The sequence below is a fragment of the Puntigrus tetrazona genome, chromosome 7, assembly GCF_018831695.1.
Source record: "Puntigrus tetrazona isolate hp1 chromosome 7, ASM1883169v1, whole genome shotgun sequence".
Taxonomy (NCBI): domain Eukaryota; kingdom Metazoa; phylum Chordata; class Actinopteri; order Cypriniformes; family Cyprinidae; genus Puntigrus; species Puntigrus tetrazona.
The window spans coordinates 11,251,737-11,271,736 of NC_056705.1; the positions used below are offsets into that span (position 1 = coordinate 11,251,737).

The following is a 20,000-nucleotide window of genomic DNA, read 5'->3' on the forward strand; positions in this document are numbered from 1 at the left end:
CTTAAAATTTTTAAACAACACGAACCAGAATGATTGAGATTATTAATAATTAGTTAAATAGTTATGTGAAGTAGTTTATAATCCATAGTGAATACATTAATTATTGTACTATTTATATTATAGAAATTATAATAATTAAAATGTATAAAGATATTAGAGAGAGAGAGAGATTTAACAAAAAAAATATATTTCAAAATGTCAATTTGAAATTTAAAAGGGACCTTATTTTCAATAATTTTGTTTATTAATTAACAAGAAAAAGCAGCCATTTAAGTGCAAAACTTCCAAATCTAGCATTCCCTAAAAATACACTAGTCAAAATTTGACCTTTAACTTGTCCTAAAACCTAAATGCGTTCTTGTGTTAGAACAACTTTTGATCCACACTTTGTGTGTGTGTGTGTATCTATGCTAATCATCTTTCTTCATCTTCATCATTCTTGAACCTCTCTTGTTCTTCTCTTGTTCTGCGTATTTCAGGTTTGAGCTGATGCGCATGTGCTGGCAGTACAACCCCAAAATGCGGCCGTCCTTCCTGGAGATCATCAGCAGCATCAAGGACGACCTGGAGGCGGGTTTCAAGGAGACGAGCTTCTTCTACAGCGAGGAGAACAAACCTCCGGACACGGAAGAACTGGACATGGAGAACGTGGGAACCATGGAGAACGTTCCTCTGGAGCCGTCCTCCAGCCTGCAGCCGCTGGCTCCCTCGCTGTCCTCCCCTCAGCAGTGTGCCCAGGCGTCCCAGGCCTGCTCCTCCCCGGCCGGCCCGTCCTTGCCGCCTTCCTCCCCCAGCTCCACGGACAAGCACCCGCTCCCGGCGTCTTCGGCGAACGGGCCCTCCATGGTTCTCCGGAGCCCGTTTGACGAGACCCAGCCTTACGCTCACATGAACGGGGGCCGCAAGAACGAGCGTGCCTTGCCTTTGCCCCAGTCGTCGGCTTGCTGATCGGCGGTTTCCCCGGACGCGTCTCTGTCTGTCGAGCCACTGTGTGGTCTCCTGAAAAGAAATATGAAATAAAGAGACAAGGAAAGACCAAACGGTACAAAACTGAGAGTCCAGGCAATCAATCTTTTCAATCATACCTCAACGGACAAAGTTTGGATTTCTTTGTTTTTTGTGTATTTCGATTGAATCGGTTGGATTGATTGACATGAACTCGTTTGTTATTTCCGCAGACTGGATCACTGACTGAAAAACCATGACCTTCACTCTCGCACTCGATAGGCTGACTGTTTTTGTTACGTTTTGTTACTTTTCTAAACTTCCAAAACTGGTTTGAAGGCCTATCAGAGCCAGTAGTTGGTACGGTGGCATTATTACGACACGCTCTGCATATCTCTAAGCCAATCCAACAGCGAAGCACTTCTTCTTGTCTTTGTTTCCAAAGACTTGCATCTAAATTGTTTTTTTTTGCCCGTTCATTCCCATGACCCAACTCAGATCTGGTTATGGAGATCTTTTGCTTCTGTTTTTCTCCAAATCATCTGGCTGTGCGACTTAGTGGAGAAGAAATTCTCAAATCTGCCAAATGTCTTTCATTTCCTTTTTTTTCTTACGTTGCCAAATTGTTGATTCCTCCCCAACCCCCACAACAACCCCCCATTGATCCAAACCTGCTTAAAGGAATAATTCACCCAAAAAATTTTATTTACAAAAAAAAAAGTACTCACCCTCAGGCCATCCAAGATAACAAATTTGGAGAAATGTATCATTACATCTCTTGCTCACCAATGGATCGGCTGCAGTAAATGGGTGCCGCCAGAGTGAGAGGCCAAACAGCTGATTAAAACACCACAGTAATCCGCAATTAATCCATGTGACTCCAGTCCATCAATTAACATCTTGTCAAGTGAAAAACTTGTTTTTGCAATAAAATAAAAATGATCAAGGTGTTTTAATTTCAAAATTTTGTATCCATGATCCATTACAACACTCGCTCCAGTTACTTGTAGATTTTTTTGATGTTTTAATCGGCTCTAAGGACTCTCGTTCTGACGGCACCCATTCACTGCAGAGGATCCGTTGGTGAGCAAGTGGTACGCTGCTCAATTTTTCCACGAAGAAACAAACTCATCTACCTAAAATCTAGCAAATTTGGGGTGAACTGTTCTTTAAAAAAACGAAAAAACAACAATAACAACAAAAAGATCATTAGATTTCCCCACATTCCCACTTTTCTGTTTCCTTGCTTAGGATTAGACGCCTTTCGCACCGAATAATTCGGAAGTCGAACAACAGATGCATCAGATGTTGCATTGCAAAAAGAAACATTAAAAGGGATTCGGATAAAAAAAAACAAAAAAACAGAAAAGCTTTGAAATCGTGGCTTTGGGGAGTTCACAGCAATGCTTGTTCAGTCGTACGTCGGACCACAGAGCATGTGCATCGTTTGTCGGTCACTTTTGTACCTTTTTTACAGTTCAGATTGATCATCTATATGTCTGTGCTAAAAAAAAAGATGCTATTTTGTTATTGTTTTTCTTTTGTGGTTGAAATATAAATGTATACATATACACACACATACATATATATGTGTGTATATTTATATATATATATATATATATATATATATATATATATATATATACTATATATATATATATATATATATATACATATATATATATATACACATATATACATATATATATATATATATATATATATATATATATATATATACATATATATATACACACATATATATATATATATATATATATATATATATATATATATATATATATATATATATATATATATATATATATATATATATATATATATATATATGTATATATATATATATATATATATATATATATATATATATATATATATATATATATATATATATATATATATATATATATATATATATATATATATATATATATATATATATATATATATATATATATATATATATATATATATATATATATATATATATATATATATATATATATATATATATATATACATATATATATATATATATATATATATATATATATATAATTTAAATAATTAGCTATATACGTATATATAAATGTAAAGAGATTTTTCAGGTGTAATCCTTTGCCTTTCCACTACAGTCCATTTTAGGATGCTTATAGTTTTACAAAATGAGAAGAACCGTAGGAGGAGCATTCTAACAATGAAAAGTCGTCTTGATAGATTCTGTCTCTTGAAAAGCAAAACCGGCAACGAACACACCAAGACTTCTGTCTTCATGCCATTAACGGCGGCACCCAGCGGCGTGATTCTGTAACAACTCCACACTGTGTTTCTCATCACATTAACGCGCAACAAATACTCTCAGGTCAGAATCCTAAAAGTTTCGGTCTCGGACCCCAACGTGTTCCCGTCTCGCTGTTCATTCCTCTTTAATCAACAGAAGATGGCTTATAATTTTGGTGAATTTCGGATTGATTTCGTTGCTTAAGCATAGACTCGTTTCATTCTTTGCTCTGATTGTTCAGCCTTATTTGTGACTGATCCTGCCGCCCTTTGAAGTCCCTGATCTTATAAACTCTGCGTTTCCTTCCTTCCGAGCAGAGCCTGATGAGCGATTATACGGATTTGATTCAGCATATCTCTATGCAGAAGTTGTGTTTGTAACATAGAACATTTATACCGATTTAAGAAACAGGTTTGACTATGAGCGCCAGTTTTGGGACTTTTTTTTTTTTTTTTTTTTTTTTGAAGGATTTTTCAAAGGAAAAAGTGTCACCTTTTTCTTTTTCCCCCCACCCTGGCCTTTTTTTTCCTTATTTATTTTAATTTCTCTTTTTTTGTGATACGTTTATAATCACTGTAACCCAACCCCACCCCCCCCCCTCGATTACATTTTAGCTATTTTTATATGCTTTTTTTTTCTCATGACATGGGGACTTTTTTTTTTTCCTTCAGACATTTATCTACCTCACTCTTTTTTTTTTTTTTTTTTTATGTACCTATATATAAAGTACATCTGACCTTTTCACGAAAAGGACAATATTACTGCTCTCTGTATCTGGGGAAAACCTCATAAACGCTACAAACCACAATCTCGGAGCGGAGAAATTACCGAGTTATGGACATTTTGTACAACTAGCTGCTTTCTTTCCTATCGGATCTTGCTTAAATTTGTTTATTATTTATTTGTGAGATTAAAACAAGAACAGGTCTGACAGTTGACTCCAAATGTGCTGGAATGTTGTTGATTGTTGTTAATTTATCCATCTTTTAACTTGGGGGCAAAGGTCGCTGGATGGAATATTTAGATTGGATTTATTTTTCAGTATATACTGGTTCTGATCTCCTCTCCCTTTCACGTCTCTGAATCCCACTGGTAGCCATCGTTCCGTTTTCACTTTATTCGCTATAAAAATGTTGCATTTGCGTCAGAAACCAAACGTTCATTGAAACAAAAACCTTTAGGTATAAACAGATACAGTTCTTGCTGCTGTCTAATGCATCAAAAGTGCGTCACGGAGAGTTTTGTCTTGGGTTGTATGAGTATTTTTTTAATTATTAGAAGAAGAAGAAAAAAATAATCTGCACGCGAAACAGCAAACAAACCGTTTCAGTGCGATTTAAGTAAAGCAGATGTTACACGAATGGTTGGAGAAACGCTGGAGTTTTCTTCATGCCGTGTTTCACAGCAGCTATTGTTCACGCCGATGATAATATTCTGTGAGATATGTAAATCCAGAACAAGATATTCTTGTAAATATCCTGATTTTTTTTTCACTTGAATATCTTTATATAAGGGAAATGTTTATAATTGCGAAGCGTTTTGGAGAAAAAAAACGAACAAAAAAAAAAAAAGATGATCGTACAGTGCTGCCAATGTTATGTCCTTCCGATGTTGGTCGTTTTTCCTGCTTTTTTTTTTTTTTTTTTTTTTCCCATGGTTTTTGTTACTCGCAGATTGTACAAGACGCCGTCCTAATGCTCCTCTCCGACCTCCTCCTCACACAGAGCCCTAACACCCGACCGATAGCCGATTTCTCGATTCCAGATCTGTTAACTATGGGCTAGATATTCTCAGGGCTGTACCCTGCTGCTGGAAACTGCTGCTCTCCATCATCTCACCTGACGCTCGTTCTGAAGTCCGGACCGCTAAAGTGTGCTCTGTGAGTGTGAGAGGCTTGAGAGGAGAGCATTAGAGGCGTTCCTGGTCTGATGGCGCCATCTAGAAGGGTTTTTGCGTTGAGTTTCGTGTTGTTTTCATTTCACTCCGGTGGAGCGTAATGTTCGGTTGAGACGTGTTGGATATGTCTGTGTTGGTATGTAAAAAGGGTTACAGATCCAGAATGGGAGGGGAGAATGGAGAAAGTTTTGTGGTCCAAGTCTGTTCAAACCTGGCTGTTCTGATTAAAAAAGGCACTAAACTTTATTTGTGGTGTTTTCTTTCATTTGTGTAAATTTGAAGAAAAAAAGACAAGGAATAAGATATTACGACAGAACGTTGCTCAGCTTGACCGATCGTACAGATAAATTGCCCGTGATTTGTTTTTTTGCATATTAAGATTGTCGAATAATCATCAACCCAAACTGTAAACTTGACACACGGCATATTAATAAATAATATTAGCTTTATAATTAAAGTAACATGCTGAGCATATTTCCACCTGCATTAAGCCGTCTTATTTTTATTTAACTTTTTTTTGTGAATTTATAAATTCATAAAACAGACGTAGTTCAATCATGTTTTAGATTTTCATGTATTATCAGTTATGAGAATTTTTTTTATTACTCTATTAATAAATATGGTAGCAGTAGCTTTTAATAATAGCAATGACTAACATATTATATTATACTACATTGTACTTTACCATGAAACGTATCGCTGGTGTTGTTTTTTGAAAACTACATTTCCCATGATGCTCTCCGCCCGTATCAAGTGACGCGTTTGCTCGCGGACGGAAGGCCAGTGCTGTACACAAACAACCCCAGAGGTTTTTAAGAGGGAATAATTCATATTTCGTTCGCTACAGGGATGCTGTGTAAGTCGCGATTCGTTATTGATGTCCATTGTCGTGTTTTGAATCGCATAGATCGGTTTTATGGTTCGCTAATTCCCAAAAGCGACGAATTGAGATTAGTAGTAGTCGATGATAACATTTATGCACAAACTTGTTTAGTTTTGTGAGATTGAATGATCCATCATTATTGTCTGAGCTCGTCTTAGTACACAGTGTTGTTAGTGTATCGTTATTTTAGTATCTGATATTACATAACGCTCATTAATAATACATCTCACCTTTGATTAAATCAATAAAAGGGTTAAATAAAAGTATTATTAATGCTATTTCTTATCATTATTTTTTATTGGTTGTGTTATATTGCTTTTGTAATATGGTCCTTTTTATTGTTATATTCAGTTACTCCGTATTTGATGTCAATTCTTACCAAATGTATTCATTTATAACTCAACAAATCTTTAGGAAATGTTAAAAATGTTTCTTTCAGACCGGAAAGGCAGAAGCTGAAAGAGGGAAAAGCTGTCTCGTTCTCACAGAACCATGGCTTCTGAACTCCACGAAGTCATTTTTATGGCCAAGCAAGAGCGGCACAAGAACCTTTTCCTGAACTACAGAAACCTCAACAGCTTCCCCGTAGAGCTCCTCAAAGATGAAGGGATGCAGTTCCTGGAGCGTCTCTTCATGAAGAGAAACTCCCTCACCGCACTTGTGAGATCTCTTTATTTTGCATTGAGATATTAAAATCGCGTTTTGCTTCCTAATGCTGTTTTCCCCCTGTCAGCCAGAAAACCTGGATCAGAGACTTCCCAACCTGATAGAATTGTGAGTATTCGTCTGTGTCGTACTTTCCTGTTATTTTTCATTGTGTTGTAATATCACCGTTGTCCAAAAGAGCAGTGGATCTCAAATTAGGCTACGTGAATAAAAATGCTGAGTCTTTAATTTAATTCTACCCCAACTTAAAGTAACATTAAAACCAATCATTTATTTCTTTTAAGCAAAATGTCGCTTCTATTATTCTATTATCTTTTTCGTTTGCACTTGACCCAACATTGATAGCACTCTCTTCTTCTCCTGTTCCTTCCTATCCTTTTTCTTGTTTAAAAAAAAAAAAAAAAGCCTTCTGTCTGCGTTAGGTAAGACAAGACCCCACTCAAGAGCACTTATGCACTACTGCCCTTTTGCTGATATTAATTTGCTTCTATATGCCTACCTCATTTGTACGTCGCTTTGGATAAAGGCGTCTGCTAAATGACTAAATGTAAATGTAAATGTATTATAAAAAGTGTGTATGATAGGTTGCCGCTAAATATGCTGATTTGTGTCACTTAATAGCATAAAGAACAAATATTGACAAACTAGATTGAGTTTTAAATCTACAGGTATCATTTTTTGCTTCATTATGTTAATAATACGCTTAATGGAACGGTAGGAGTATGACATAAAACATGACATACAGTTAATAAGGCTAGAAAAACTTTGCCTGAGGTAAAAATGCACCTGTAAATCAGTTTAAGGTGGAAAATGCTGTCTCCTGATGGGGAAGGTGTGACTGCGGCCTAAGTCTGGGGTGCTTAGACAAATGATAAATGCGCTGTTAAAAGTTTGAGAAACACTGCAATCTTTGGGACGTTTTCTTACCCACCCGTAAACAATATCATGTTTGGTGAAATATCATTATTTGGGCTACATTTGCACTACACCTGATGGCAAAAAAAGATCATGAAGCATGGTTCTGACATCTATTTTCTGTTTTATTTAGGTACCTGCACTCAAACAATATTGCGATAATTCCTCAAGGTAATGTTATGTCGTGATTGAAGGGTATGTAGCAATATTTCGACGTCAGGCACATTAGGCTTTACCCGATGCGTGATGTTTTCCAGCGATTGGCAATCTAGTGAAGCTGCAGTCACTGGACCTGAGTGACAACGCTCTTCAGGTCATCTGTCCAGAGATCGGTCAAGTGCGCTCACTGCGGCATTTGCGCTTGGCCAACAACCAGCTGAAGTTCCTCCCTCAAGGTGAACGTTTACCTGCCTCAATCGAAACAACGGACAATAGCTGCTCGTTACAGTGATAATCGATTCCGACAGGCACTGAGAAGCCTAATAATTAACAAGCAAAAACGAGGCGGATCGAATGCTTATAATTAAATTTTACGCGCCGCAATTAAAACAGACAATCGGTTCGATTCGTCTCTACGTGCGTTAATAAACCTGAAGGAATATGAATTATAGGCTGAAAAATAAGAGAGAAATAGTGCTGCTTTCCCGCAATTAAAACAGACGTTATCTGTAGCATTTTTGTCCCCCGGTTTAATTAAGCAGCTTTAACCGCGTCGAATAATTTCTGTATGAGGAAGCTGCATGAAGCAGAAGCTTTATGAAATGGACTTTTAGGCTCAAAATGACGAAATCAGATGTTTCTGAGGAGCAAAACTTCATAAAGAGACTGTGGGGAATCGATTAAGCTCTTTGACGCTCTCTTTAAACGCTTTGCTTCGAAACACGCAGTTGTTTTATATCGGCCTTTTTATTGCTCTTTTCCACTTTAATTGGCCGGCGTTTCATCTGAAGCCGAGACTGTTCATGGCTTTAATTTATATTATGCGAGTTATTCTAAATGAAGTGTTTCGCGGTTAATCGTTCTACCGGTTTCAAGCATGTTTCACACGGGAAGGCGCCATTTATTTATTCGTTGCGCTGACGCAGTTTTGGTTTTCGATGTCACACAAAGTACCGGCTCCTGTTTTTACCAGCAGAGGGCATAAGGCGACTCCCTAGGGTTGTAATATCTCGCTTCCCCACCCGATTGAACGTTCATCAGAAGTGTATATGTGCTTGTGACGGTAGAGCTGGGAGATCTCCGAGAGCTGGAGACTCTTGACGTGTCCATGAACCTCCTGAGGACTCTTCCCGAGCGTCTGCACCGGTGTCTGTCCCTGCAGTGCCTGACGGCGGACCGCAACCTGCTCTGCTGCCTTCCTCGTCAGCTCTGTCTGCTGCCCGACCTCAATGAGCTCTCCATGGCCGCCAACTGCCTGACTTCACTGCCCCTGGGTGAGAGGATATCAAGAAAGTTACCTTTACACGTATACAAAAAAATTGTTAATACTTTTGTTCAACAAGACTGAAAGTGAAGACATTTATTATGAAGCGAAATGAATAGAAAACCTTCTGTTCCTCAAGGAATTCTGGAGAGAAATTGCTAATTGCTACATTTTTCTGATTTCTGTAAGATGGCGCGGGTAATAATGCTGAAAAGTCAGCTTTGCGCCGCAGAAATGAATGGCATTTTAAGTTATTTGTTGAGTTCCCATATTATGGATTTTTATTTTTAACGCAGCTCTAATGGAAAACATCCTGCGAAGTTTTACAACTGAAAGTGCATTGTGTATAAAGTTGCTGTCTCTCGAAAGAACTATGAATAATTATAACAATATATAAACATTAGCATATTGCCGCCCACTTGGTCTGTATGAAAATGCATATTCATTCTTTGCCACTAGGTGCCTTTTTAGTGGTGCTTAAAAGCTCATAAACGCTGCTTCTAATGAAATCGACCAATCACCGGAGGGGTTTGGAAAAATAAATCGAAGTAAAAATAAATGCATATTAATTGAAAATGTCTTTGCATGCATGTCTGCCTGTTGTTTGGGACTCCCAAAAACCAAAATATGAACCTTTCATAAACCGTAATAACATTTTTGAAGATTTCTATCTTTACTGCGTTTTTAATAAAATAAATGCAGCCTCTGTGACATAAGAGACTTTTGAATGCTGCTGAAGTACCGATCCCGAACGTTTGAAGGGATCCGAGTTCTGTGAAACCGTATGATGGCTTTTTTTGGCGAGGAACGGACCAGAAGTTACTCATGGTTGAGAAACGCAGATGCTTTAGATGTCTCGGAGCGTATCACAAATACCAGGTGAATTATTTGACATCGCTGCCGATATACAGATGTTTTATGTTTCTGTCAGATCTGGGGCGCTCCATGGAGCTGCAGTTTGTGTTTGTGGACAACAACGCTCATCTGAAGGGGCTTCCGTCGTATCTTTATAACAAAGTCATCGGCTGCAGTGGGTGAGTTTTGAGGGAGTTTGCCGTTGACGCGAAATTCCATACTTTACTGTAAAGTAGTTGTTGATTAATTACAATTAGCTTATTAATTGTCTAATCATAAGTACGTATTTACCTGACTTTCCAAATGAATGTGAAATCAGCATAAAGAATAAAAGAATGATGATGAAATGTGATAACAACATTTAATTCAAGTGAACAATATTCAAAACATAACTTTTCACTATCCTGCATTTTAAAATTGATATTGTTTTTTTCAAGCTCATTCGAAGGCTAGGCGTAAAGAATTCGTGCAAGAAGATTCGATTTCATATTTATTTGTTTTTACCTTTTTTTATAGAAATGCATGTGACATTAAGGCCAGAATAGATCTGAAATAGATGATTTAACACGATAATGAATCGGCGTGCAACAAAGTGGAGCTCATTGGGAGCGACTGGACAAACGGTGCCACAGAAACTAGTGGAAAATGTGCGTAGAGTCTTCGCTCAGACTTTCCATCCATCTCAAAGCAAACAACATTGATTTCTTTCACACATGTAACCCTGCATGCTGAGCTCGCCCTCCCTAGACGGACAACAAAACTCTCGGATATCTCTGCGCAAACTGTATTACAAACTTATTGACTTTTAAAACATTTCGCCGCAAGAGATTGGCGGTCCCACACCCGAGCAGATTCTGGATGGAAAAATGCATTTTATTTCCGACATTATAAATCACTTACGAAAGTTGCTGATTTGTGCAGAATATAGTTTTTAATGATAGTTTTCGACACGTCTGTGTTCTCTTGATGTTATGAATCTGCGCAGATGCGGCCTAGCTGCGCAGACCTCTGACGTGAAGCAGCTCTGCCCGACGCTGGGAGACGTGACCGTTCCTCTGCCCTCTGAAGTGAAGGCCATCGGCTCCGAGACGGAGCGCGTGTTGCCTTTGGAGGAGCTGGCGTGCAGAGTCCTGCATGCGGCCCACAGCTGGACCGGCAAGGGTAAGAGCAAGAGCAAGAGTCCCAGACAAATCCACAACAAAGCGCCGGGTTCCTTCGCGTTCACCGCGGTCGTGTTTTGCTGTCTTGGGTGCAGATGCGAGGTTCCTGACGCCGTTTCTGCTGCCCAAGAGTCTGCTGGATGTGGTTCGTTGGCCTCTGGGTCACTGTCACCGCTGCAGTCAGCCCATGTTCACCATCGTCTACCCTAAACTGTTTCCTCTCAGAGAGACTGCGCTCGCAGGAGTGCACAAGAGGTACTGACGCAAAATTGCCACTTCGGACCACAAAAGCTGTCACAAGGGATGTAATATACAGTTATGCGCCATTTAAAGGCTGAATAAATAAGCTTTCCATTCATAAGCTAGGACAATATTTGATCGGGATACAAGCATTTGAAAACCTAAATATTGAGAAAATATATATTAAGTTCTTAGCAATGCATATCGCTAATCAAATGTTAAGTTTTGATATATTTACAGTAGGAAATTTACTAAATGTTTTCATGGAACATGATCTTTACGTAATATCCTAATGATTTTTGGCATAAAAGAAAAATCTATCATTTTGACCCATACAATGTATTTTTGGCTATTGGTGCAAAAAACCCCAGTGACTCAAGACTGGTTTTGTGCTCCAGGGTCACCATATATTGCTTAAAATATGTAGGTTTTGGCTTTATTTGCGTGTGTAGGCCTTTATGTTTTCGAAACGCTCTCAAGATACTTTGAAACGAAGCAATATAGAAATCCTGGCCAGGCCATTTGGGGAAAATGACATGTCTGGTCACTCTAGTTTAGATTAAACCCTTCATTAAATTTAGTTTTTTTTTATTATTATAAACTAATATTGTTCAAGGTTTCTTAACAGTTGAAAATGAAGTTTATTTACCATTTCCCCTTCTCTTTCTGACTCTGATTAAGGATCACCTTAGACTTGAATTTAAATAAAAGCATCTGTTTTAAGCAAAGATCAAGGAAAATCATATTTTCTATCATACGCTGCCATTCAAAAGTCGGTAATATTTTGTAAAGAAATTAACACTTTTATTCCGCAAGGATTCGTTAAAGTGATCAAAAGTGACCTTAAATACTTTTATAATATAAAGGTCTATTCAAAGACGTAAAATAATAAATAATTTCACAGTTTCTGCAAAAATATTAAACAGCACACTGGTTTTCAACATTAAAAAGGACCAAATTCTGAAGGATAATGTGACACAAAAGACAAAATTTGTGCTTTGCATTAGTGAAAATTCAGCTTCGTATCATAAATTAAATAAATAAATAGTAAATATTAAAATAGAAAACAGTTATTTAAATTGTAATTATATTTCACAATATTACTTTATTTTTAATTAAATAAATGCATGGTAGTGAATGGTAGTGCACGTCCCCTTTAAATGCACGTGCATTCTGGGATTGACCCGCTCGTATTACGTGCATATTCATTTACAAAAACATCCTCACTTCCACACGTGCTTTCTTACATTCAGAAAAATCGTCTCCTGCTTTCTGCCTCTCTCTTTCGTGCCGTTTTCTCTGACCCCTCTCGCTTCCTCTATCTCCTCATCTTCCTGCGCGTTTGATTGGTTGAGATGAGCGGCCCTCGCTCCGCTGCCCGTCATGTTCCATCTGTAATGCAGCGCTGTGGTTTTGGTATCAACATCCAGCAGCGTAACCCAATCATCCTGCTCGACTGCTGCTCTCAGCTACTTCACGTGCATTAAGAGATCTAATCCACTCGCAATTACCTCCTACCCTGAGTGTTCAGCTGATGTTTGGAGACCGCCGGCGCTCTGTTCACGTGTGTGAGCGAGGGAGAGGCCATTTGTTTAAGGGAATTCTTTTCCATTTGCTTCTTTCACTCCTGTAATAGTTTCTATTTTCAGTCTTAGGTTGTGTGTGTGTGTGTGTGTGTGTGTGTGTGTGTGTGTGTGTGTGTGTGTGTGTGTGTGTGTGCGCGCTTGTTTCAATAGCACTTCATCGACCAGGCTTGTGAAATGCATGTATGTTGTCTTTATGCCTTCTGTTATGTCCTTATATTCACACACGTTAACATGCATATGCATATATATATATATATATATATGCATATGCATTTTGATCTCAGGTATGAAAGCTTGTTTCCTTTGAGGTAGTTTAACTTAAACCATACCAAAAGTGTACATTGGGTTTGATCTCGTCTTTTTGATAACCCATTTTTTGGTAAGGTTATATCACTATTGTTCTAACTTAGTTTTACAATAAAAAAAAAAAATTCCTAATCCTTACAATTAGGCTTATAATTTTTGCCTGACATAAACGCGTGCAAAAATGTGGAGCTAATCGGTATATATTGCCAAGGCCTGCTATTTGTAATTTTTTGAATGATCAGCGATTAGCATTTGCTATAACGTGCAATTATTAATAGTATTTGTATTGTAATCTTTAGAATATGATTATTTGCCGAATCGAGAGGTTTCTGTCTGAAGTGTAAATGTGTTTATTTTACAAATTCATAAAAATACGACTGTCATCAAACAATATTAACAGATAAAGTGTGTTTCATTTTATTAAAAGTGTAGACTTTTAAGTTAAAATGAATAGCGATAAGTGTTTTTCATTTACTTTGTGTCACACTTTCACACATCGATTGCATTATCTTTCACATCAACAGTTAAATCCTTCAGATTTTATTACCCTCGAGCAGATAATTGGCATAAAAAAAAAAAAATGATGTGGTTGTTACAGGTGTGTTTTCTTTCTTTCTGGCACAGAAGCACTGTGAGTTTTGTGGCGTACTGCTGCTCTAGCCGCTGCCTGAGAACGTTTGACCTGCAGGGCTGATGATGTCTCGCGTCCGCTTTCACCTTCACGGAGGACTTCACGGAGAACCCACGCCTGCCCGAGCTTCTGAAAACGTTCTTCATAAGGGGCCGTTACAGTACGTCCTCGTTCTTCTGTGTCTAACAAAACCAGCAGCTGGTTGAATTTCAACCGGTGGCTGGTCGAGAGCGTCGGGATTTTTTTACGGGTTTACCGTAACCGAAAAGATTCGGGCTTTAATCGGTGGAAGCTTAACGTTTATTCTGCGTTTTAAAGGCATCTTAATATACTTCAAAACGGACGAGTTACACGTGATATTTTTGTTGTCCTTTGAAAGGAGAATAGGATTGTATTTCAAAATACAAAATGCTGCCGGGGTTGCTTCGCATTCACGTCCGTTTTTAAAAAACTTACCTTTAAAAGCGTTTCATTTCCAGGGTTTGCACGCTGTTGGAAGTGACCAGCTCTCATTGGCTCTTTCTGTGAAGGAAACGAGACTTAACCGTTACAAAGTGCCAATTGACTTTTACGAAAAACTCGATTGATTGATTGTATCGAGGGCAGCTTCAAGGGACCGTTCTATTTTTGTGCGAGAGGATCGTTTAGATAACATAAGACTAAGATGTGAATTGTGGAGATTTGCTGATGATACACTAGATCCTGCGCATCTCTCTGCTTATACTCAGAATATTCTCTCTCTTTGATTAGATGCGAGCGAGAGGATGACTTTCTTAAAGGGAGAGTTCACCCAAAACTGAAAACTAGCCCGTGATTTACCCACAAGCCATCTTAGGTGCATATGACTTTCTTCTTTTTAGATAAATGTAGTCAGAGTTGCATTAAAAACCTAATGACAATGAATGCGTGTTGAGGTTTTGAAGCCAAATAAAGTGCATCCATCCATCGTAAAAATACTCCTAATTAATAAAGGCCTCCTGAAGCAATGTGAAGAAAAATATCTACACAGACAGCAATATGCAGTGTATAACAATTAGCCGAAGCTAGAGATTGATTACGTTTTTTAAAGGCGGATATTTTACCTTTACGGAGCACTTTTTACGATCGATGGATGCACTTTATTCAGCTTCAAAATCTCAACACCCGCCATTATAAAGCCGGGAAGAGCCAGCGCGTTTTCATAAATCTGATTGTTGCTTGAATGAATAAATAAAAAAGCATTTTTGGGTGAACTATCCCTTTAAGTTGATGTGTTCTTACTTCTACAGAAGTCTGTTCAGCTAATATTTGTATGTGTTACACTATCATTTCATTGCACCCTTGTGCTCTTGTCGGAAAGTTTGACAATAATAACGATGTTTAAAACCTCTCTTGCGTTTTTTCTTTTGTCAGATGTGTGCTTAGGTTAAATTGAATTTATAATGAGCCATTTTGAACTGCGATCGCCTTTATATTGTGCATGAAGTATGTGTCTGAGCTGGATTTCATATCGCCTTCATCTTTACGCAGAATTTAGAGACGCTTTTACTACTTTTAGGCACTTAGGAACAATATTGCTTGTGATATTATTACGTGTATCATATGGAAATGCTCAGGCAATAGAGTTCAATGAAATGTCTGCTCTGTGTATCCGAGGATTGAAATGTGATATTTAATGGTTTATTGACAGTGTTTTACTCTTCCGCCGCTCAAAGCTGAAGAAACACTTGCATTCAGTGCCGCGCTTTCTCGAAATGACCTTAGCTTTGACTTTGTTGTGCAATGTAAATATATCTATATATAAATATATATGCCTTTTTTTTTTGTCTGCATGCATATAATTTGGAAGTTGTCGAAGTATATGCAACTGTAGTCATCTACAGTAAAAGTAATTTTGCCTAGCAATTTTTACTTTTCAAAACCTTTAATAGATAGTTTTATGTAGCGCGGGTATATTTGTAGCAATAGCCAAAAATGCATTGATGTTGCATGAAAAATTATGCATTTTTCTTACATGCCAAAAAAATCTGTAGGATTTCTAGGAACTTCATTTGAACAAGTCGAATGGCGATTCGAATAATAGCGTAATAATACATAATTGGCACACACACAAAAAAATCCTTAGGACTGATTTTGTAGTCCGGGGTCAGTTTTAATTTGCATCCTCAAAATGATTAATTTATGCATTTGTGCACGCATGTCCGCTCGAGATAGATCGCGTTCGTGATGTAATCGCAGGCTGCACTGCACGAGGCGTTGTGTATAATATGGCATGTTATCTGGTGACACAGAAGCTCGAATCAATCAGTGCGCGCGCGAGTGTGTGTGTGTGTGTGAGAGAGAGAGAGGGAGAGAGAGAGGGAGAGAGGGAGAGGTGGGCTGGAAGGTCTCTGAAGGACACTGATGGAGGAGGGAGGAGCTGCCTGGGAGCTCGGGATCATCCAGCAGCGCATGCACGAGAGCTGGAATGACTCGGGATAATAACACGGCGTTCATCAGTCCTCGCCTTCGCATCCGTTTCCTCGGAGTGTCTTCCTCCAACTCGCGTCCGGCTGGTAAGGTAAGGGCTCGGCTGCTCTCCGGGTTAAAACGCTCGTTCGGTGAAGTGACGAATTCACTTCGACTCAATTCGCTAATTTATTCCCGTCGTCAAGTTAAATTACGCGCAATTGAGTGACGTCACCGGCGCGCGGCGTGCCCGCGCTTTTGTTGAACGCGTCTGTGAGGGATTCGTGAAAAAAGCAGAAAGTTACTACCACCTTGTTTTTTTTTTTTTGTTTTTTTTTTTTTATGCACTTCAGCTGCAATAGGGCTGCGTTTTAGACATCAGCTGCATCTAACCGTTTACGACTTTTTTTTTTGTTATTTAAATATTATATGCAGTATTTATCGGCTTTTGGCGTACTAGACTTCATAACACACATTTAATTATGCAGTCGCAAGATGCAGAGTTTTTATTGTTAGCTTGCAGCATTTCAGCCATCTGCCCAAATGCTTAAAGCCAGGTTTAATTATAGAACTGCGTTGGTAATTTGTTTGTTTATTAGTTTTAAAAAAGCAAGGCAAAAAGAGTGGCGTAAAGAAGTTTGGTTGTGTTAGCAAACCTCTAAAAGTCACGCTGAAGCTGAATATAACAGCAAAATTAGACGTGCAGTTATCAGGTGTGAATTTAATATATAGCTATAGTTAATATTTCAATATTTCTGATGTTAAAAGCCTATGCATGAATTCAGGAGGTGATGGCCGGTGATTCTCCGACACACTTTTCAGGCTGCATTTGACCACTTTGTAATCTGTGTAGATGTATAGTTATGTATAATTTCATGCATAGTCTATTGCATTTATTTAACCGCTTGTAAAACCTAACTCATGCACGTTTAAGTAATACCCTCATGCATTACGGATGTGCTTTTGAATTGTCCGTACTGCAGACGACAGCGCCGCATGCTCACATGGGGTCAGATTCAACGACACGGCCATAAACCTCTGGCTGCCTTCCGCCTCTCCACGTTTGAAACGGAATAAATTGACCATCTTTCAGAAATTATACTCTATAAATACAGAAATCAACTCTGATTGTCTCTAAATATTAGCTCCCCAGCCTTGACTTCCTGCAGCCCCGTGAAGCTCGCTTTTGTGAAGTGTAAATAGAAACGTCTGCGCTTTGCCAAATCAAACCGTGCGTTAGATTTGAGGAAGGAGCGCGAGTGCGCTTTATTCCACTGACTGTTGAGGTTCAGTGATCGCGGCCAAACCTGAGGGCTTGAGGGTTGGCGCTGTGCCTCTGGGATTGTGCTGCCAACTACTCTAGCTGTCTGGCAGTGCTTAAAGTACAGTATAATACGGGATGCTATACTGTTGTGAGCCGCAAGCCATATTGCGTTGTCGCATCTAGCGAGTGTTTGAACTATTTGCAGTATTCTGAGTAAATCTTTAAAGATCCCCTGTGGCCTGCCTGGTGCTTTTTAAGACGAACCACGTGCAAAAATGATCATTTGACTCTATTGGGCAGTTTTTGCTCCTGAATATGCTGGGGGCTATTTTCGAGGGCCTGCTGCAGCCACGGTGCGAATATGTTAAAGCGCTCTTAAACGCGCACAAAACTCATGCGTGGAGGGCTTTCGGTGCTCGTGGGCCGTGTAGAATTGACACCATGGGGTTTTTGGAGAGGTGCGCGTCAGGTTAAGCTTCGGTGTAAATGCACAAAGCAGCACCGCGCTCTCAAACACCGCTTGAAAAGTGAGACCAGTCGACCAATCACCGCAGATCTTGGGAAAATGAATCGTTCAGCTAATAAGGTACAAATAAATGCATATTATAAGCGTTTTTTTGACCTTGCGTGCATGTTGTTGGGGACCCCCGGAAACAAAATATAAACTGCTCAATACCCGTAATATGGGCACTTTAAGATTCGTTTGTGAGAATGGCATTTTTAGGTGATGTTTAGAGTTAAGCGTTGAAGTGTAGTCACATTAATTCACATCAGTTTAAAATCTTGATGTGAATTTTCTTTATTAATGCATAGGTTCCCGCAATAGCCTACGATTTCGATTAGCCAGTCGTGGCACTCTGCAATTAAGTAATTTTTTTTGCGTAATGTCCGGTGGTGAACGGCCATCTAATAAGCGTGATGATGTCCGGTCAGCTGATCGCAAAACAAAACCTCTTTAGGTTGGTGCACTTTTAAAAAACAAAGGTGTTTCGCTATTCCACGGAAGAACCGTTCAAAATGGTTCCGTGAAGAACCTTTAATGTTTGAAGAACCTTCCTGTTTCGCAAAAGGTTCTTTGTGGCGAAAGAAGGTCCTTCAGATTCAGAAAGAGACGGTTCTTTAAAAAAAGCTTTCTTTGTAGAATTAAAAATGTTCTTCTGTGGCATCGCTATGAAGAACCTTTTAAGCGCCTTTCTTCATAAGGGGTTTATTTTGTGATAATGACCGGCTAACTGATATTTAGAATCGACCTCAGTTCTAATATGATTCATTTAAGCTCAATTCTATTCATATGTTCGCTCATAATTGTCATCTGTTGTGTCTTTTACGTTCCCTTCCCTCTTTTGACCTTGATGATATGGAGGATCACATGAGGTTTCCTGATCTAATTGGAGTTGGCTTAGTCGTCTTTTAATCCTATTCCTCAAAGCAATCCTCTCTAGATCTGCTAAGGATCTTTGGTGTGACCTTTGACCCAGTAATAGTAGTATTGCATAACGGTTCGCATTTTTAATTTAATACGGTTTCCTTTGAATCTGACAAGCGGGTTTCTTCAGGGCATGGGAGATATGAGGCAGTCGTTTTTTGTAAAGGAACTGTTCTCGTAGAAGTCGCTTTGTTAGAGAGTGGAGGCTTTGTTGTCTTTTGCTGTTGTAAAATGATAGAGGTTTGTTAGGAATTCTTTCCATCCGGCGTGACTTTTCCGTAATCTGGGCTTTGCTAGTATTCGGATTTGGTTTTTGGAATCTAATGTTTGGGACTGACCTTATGAAATCATATCAGTTCGTTCAAACAGTGTAGTCAATATTTGGTTTATCTTCTCTAGTTGCAATGACTAAAGACGTTCTTCTGGAAGTCCTCAGAGCAGCTGGTTTGAGTGCGTACGACACAAAGAAGAAATGGTTTCAGGTCGAGACGTTCCTCATTCGAACTGATTCAGAGACGAGGTGAGATTAGCGTACATTAGTTCTCAGCGGGAGCTTTATGATATCATGAAGACGCGCAGCGGGATGGAGTCTGTCAGTAGCTCTTATGTCGGGGACTCAGCAGGGATTCTTTGGTTGTGTGTGCTTAAGTCCTAACATAAATAGGAAGCCTTCTATTTGCTGAAAGGGCAGAATATTAACGACAGAGTTAAAACAAAACAGGAGATATTTTTGCAAAAATGTTTTTAGAACCTGTATGGGTAGATCTTATGTTTTCAGTTTCGACTGGGCTCTTTTATATGTGAGACAAGGTTAACTGTGTGTGTGTGTGTGTGTGTGTGTGTGTGTATATATATATACAAAAATCAAAGAAATAGTCCTGCAAGTTTTCAGAAAAATTGTGTGTGTGTGTGTGTGTGTATATATATATATATATATATATATATATATATATATATATATATATATATATATATATATATATATATATATATATATATATATATATATACATAAACTTTCAGTTTTGTATTTTTTATAAATATATATATAAAAATAGGTAATACTTTTGTTCAG

At 38.5% G+C, this 20,000-nt stretch overlaps 3 protein-coding genes across 6 annotated transcripts in view; all 3 read left to right on the forward strand.

Annotated features, from left to right (window-relative positions):
• Nucleotides 1–1,595, forward strand: part of igf1rb (insulin-like growth factor 1b receptor) — a 74,793-nt gene extending 73,198 nt beyond the window's left edge. For both annotated transcript variants that reach the window (XM_043245301.1, XM_043245302.1), the window contains one exon: nucleotides 480–1,595. In XM_043245301.1, the coding sequence (XP_043101236.1) occupies nucleotides 480–948 (469 nt within the window). In that variant the 3' untranslated portion in view covers nucleotides 949–1,595. The remainder of the gene's footprint in view (nucleotides 1–479) is intronic.
• Nucleotides 1,596–5,886: 4,291 nt separating this feature from the next.
• Nucleotides 5,887–13,952, forward strand: lrrc28 (leucine rich repeat containing 28). Of its 3 annotated transcripts, XM_043245817.1 has the most exons (11): nucleotides 5,887–5,999; nucleotides 6,466–6,543; nucleotides 6,580–6,686; nucleotides 6,760–6,800; nucleotides 7,741–7,778; nucleotides 7,865–8,002; nucleotides 8,834–9,040; nucleotides 9,962–10,064; nucleotides 10,871–11,046; nucleotides 11,141–11,300; nucleotides 13,802–13,952. In XM_043245817.1, exons 2-11 carry the CDS (start codon nucleotides 6,519–6,521, stop codon nucleotides 13,869–13,871), a joined length of 1,065 nt encoding a protein of 354 aa, XP_043101752.1. In that variant the 5' UTR covers nucleotides 5,887–5,999; nucleotides 6,466–6,518; the 3' UTR covers nucleotides 13,872–13,952. The 3 variants fall into 3 exon arrangements, with proteins under 3 accessions (XP_043101752.1, XP_043101750.1, XP_043101751.1); XM_043245815.1 differs by having other exon boundaries at nucleotides 6,466–6,686; XM_043245816.1 differs by having other exon boundaries at nucleotides 6,466–6,686; nucleotides 13,805–13,952.
• A 42-nt stretch (nucleotides 13,953–13,994) lies between these two features.
• The window catches only part of mef2ab (myocyte enhancer factor 2ab), a 22,246-nt gene continuing 16,240 nt past the window's right edge, over nucleotides 13,995–20,000 (forward strand). Inside the window, exon 1 of the mRNA XM_043243153.1 lies at nucleotides 13,995–16,347. The gene's annotated coding sequence lies outside the window, so the exon portion shown is untranslated. The remainder of the gene's footprint in view (nucleotides 16,348–20,000) is intronic.

Bases quoted from the DNA above. Each gene is read 5' to 3' on its own strand.
- lrrc28 (XM_043245815.1), top strand. From the start codon at position 6,519: ATGGCTTCTGAACTCCACGAAGTCATTTTTATGGCCAAGCAAGAGCGG. The intron at 7,779-7,864 runs GTAATGTTATGT...GATGTTTTCCAG, and splicing joins TATTGCGATAATTCCTCAAG to CGATTGGCAATCTAGTGAAG. The intron at 9,041-9,961 runs GTGAGAGGATAT...TGTTTCTGTCAG, and splicing joins CCTGACTTCACTGCCCCTGG to ATCTGGGGCGCTCCATGGAG.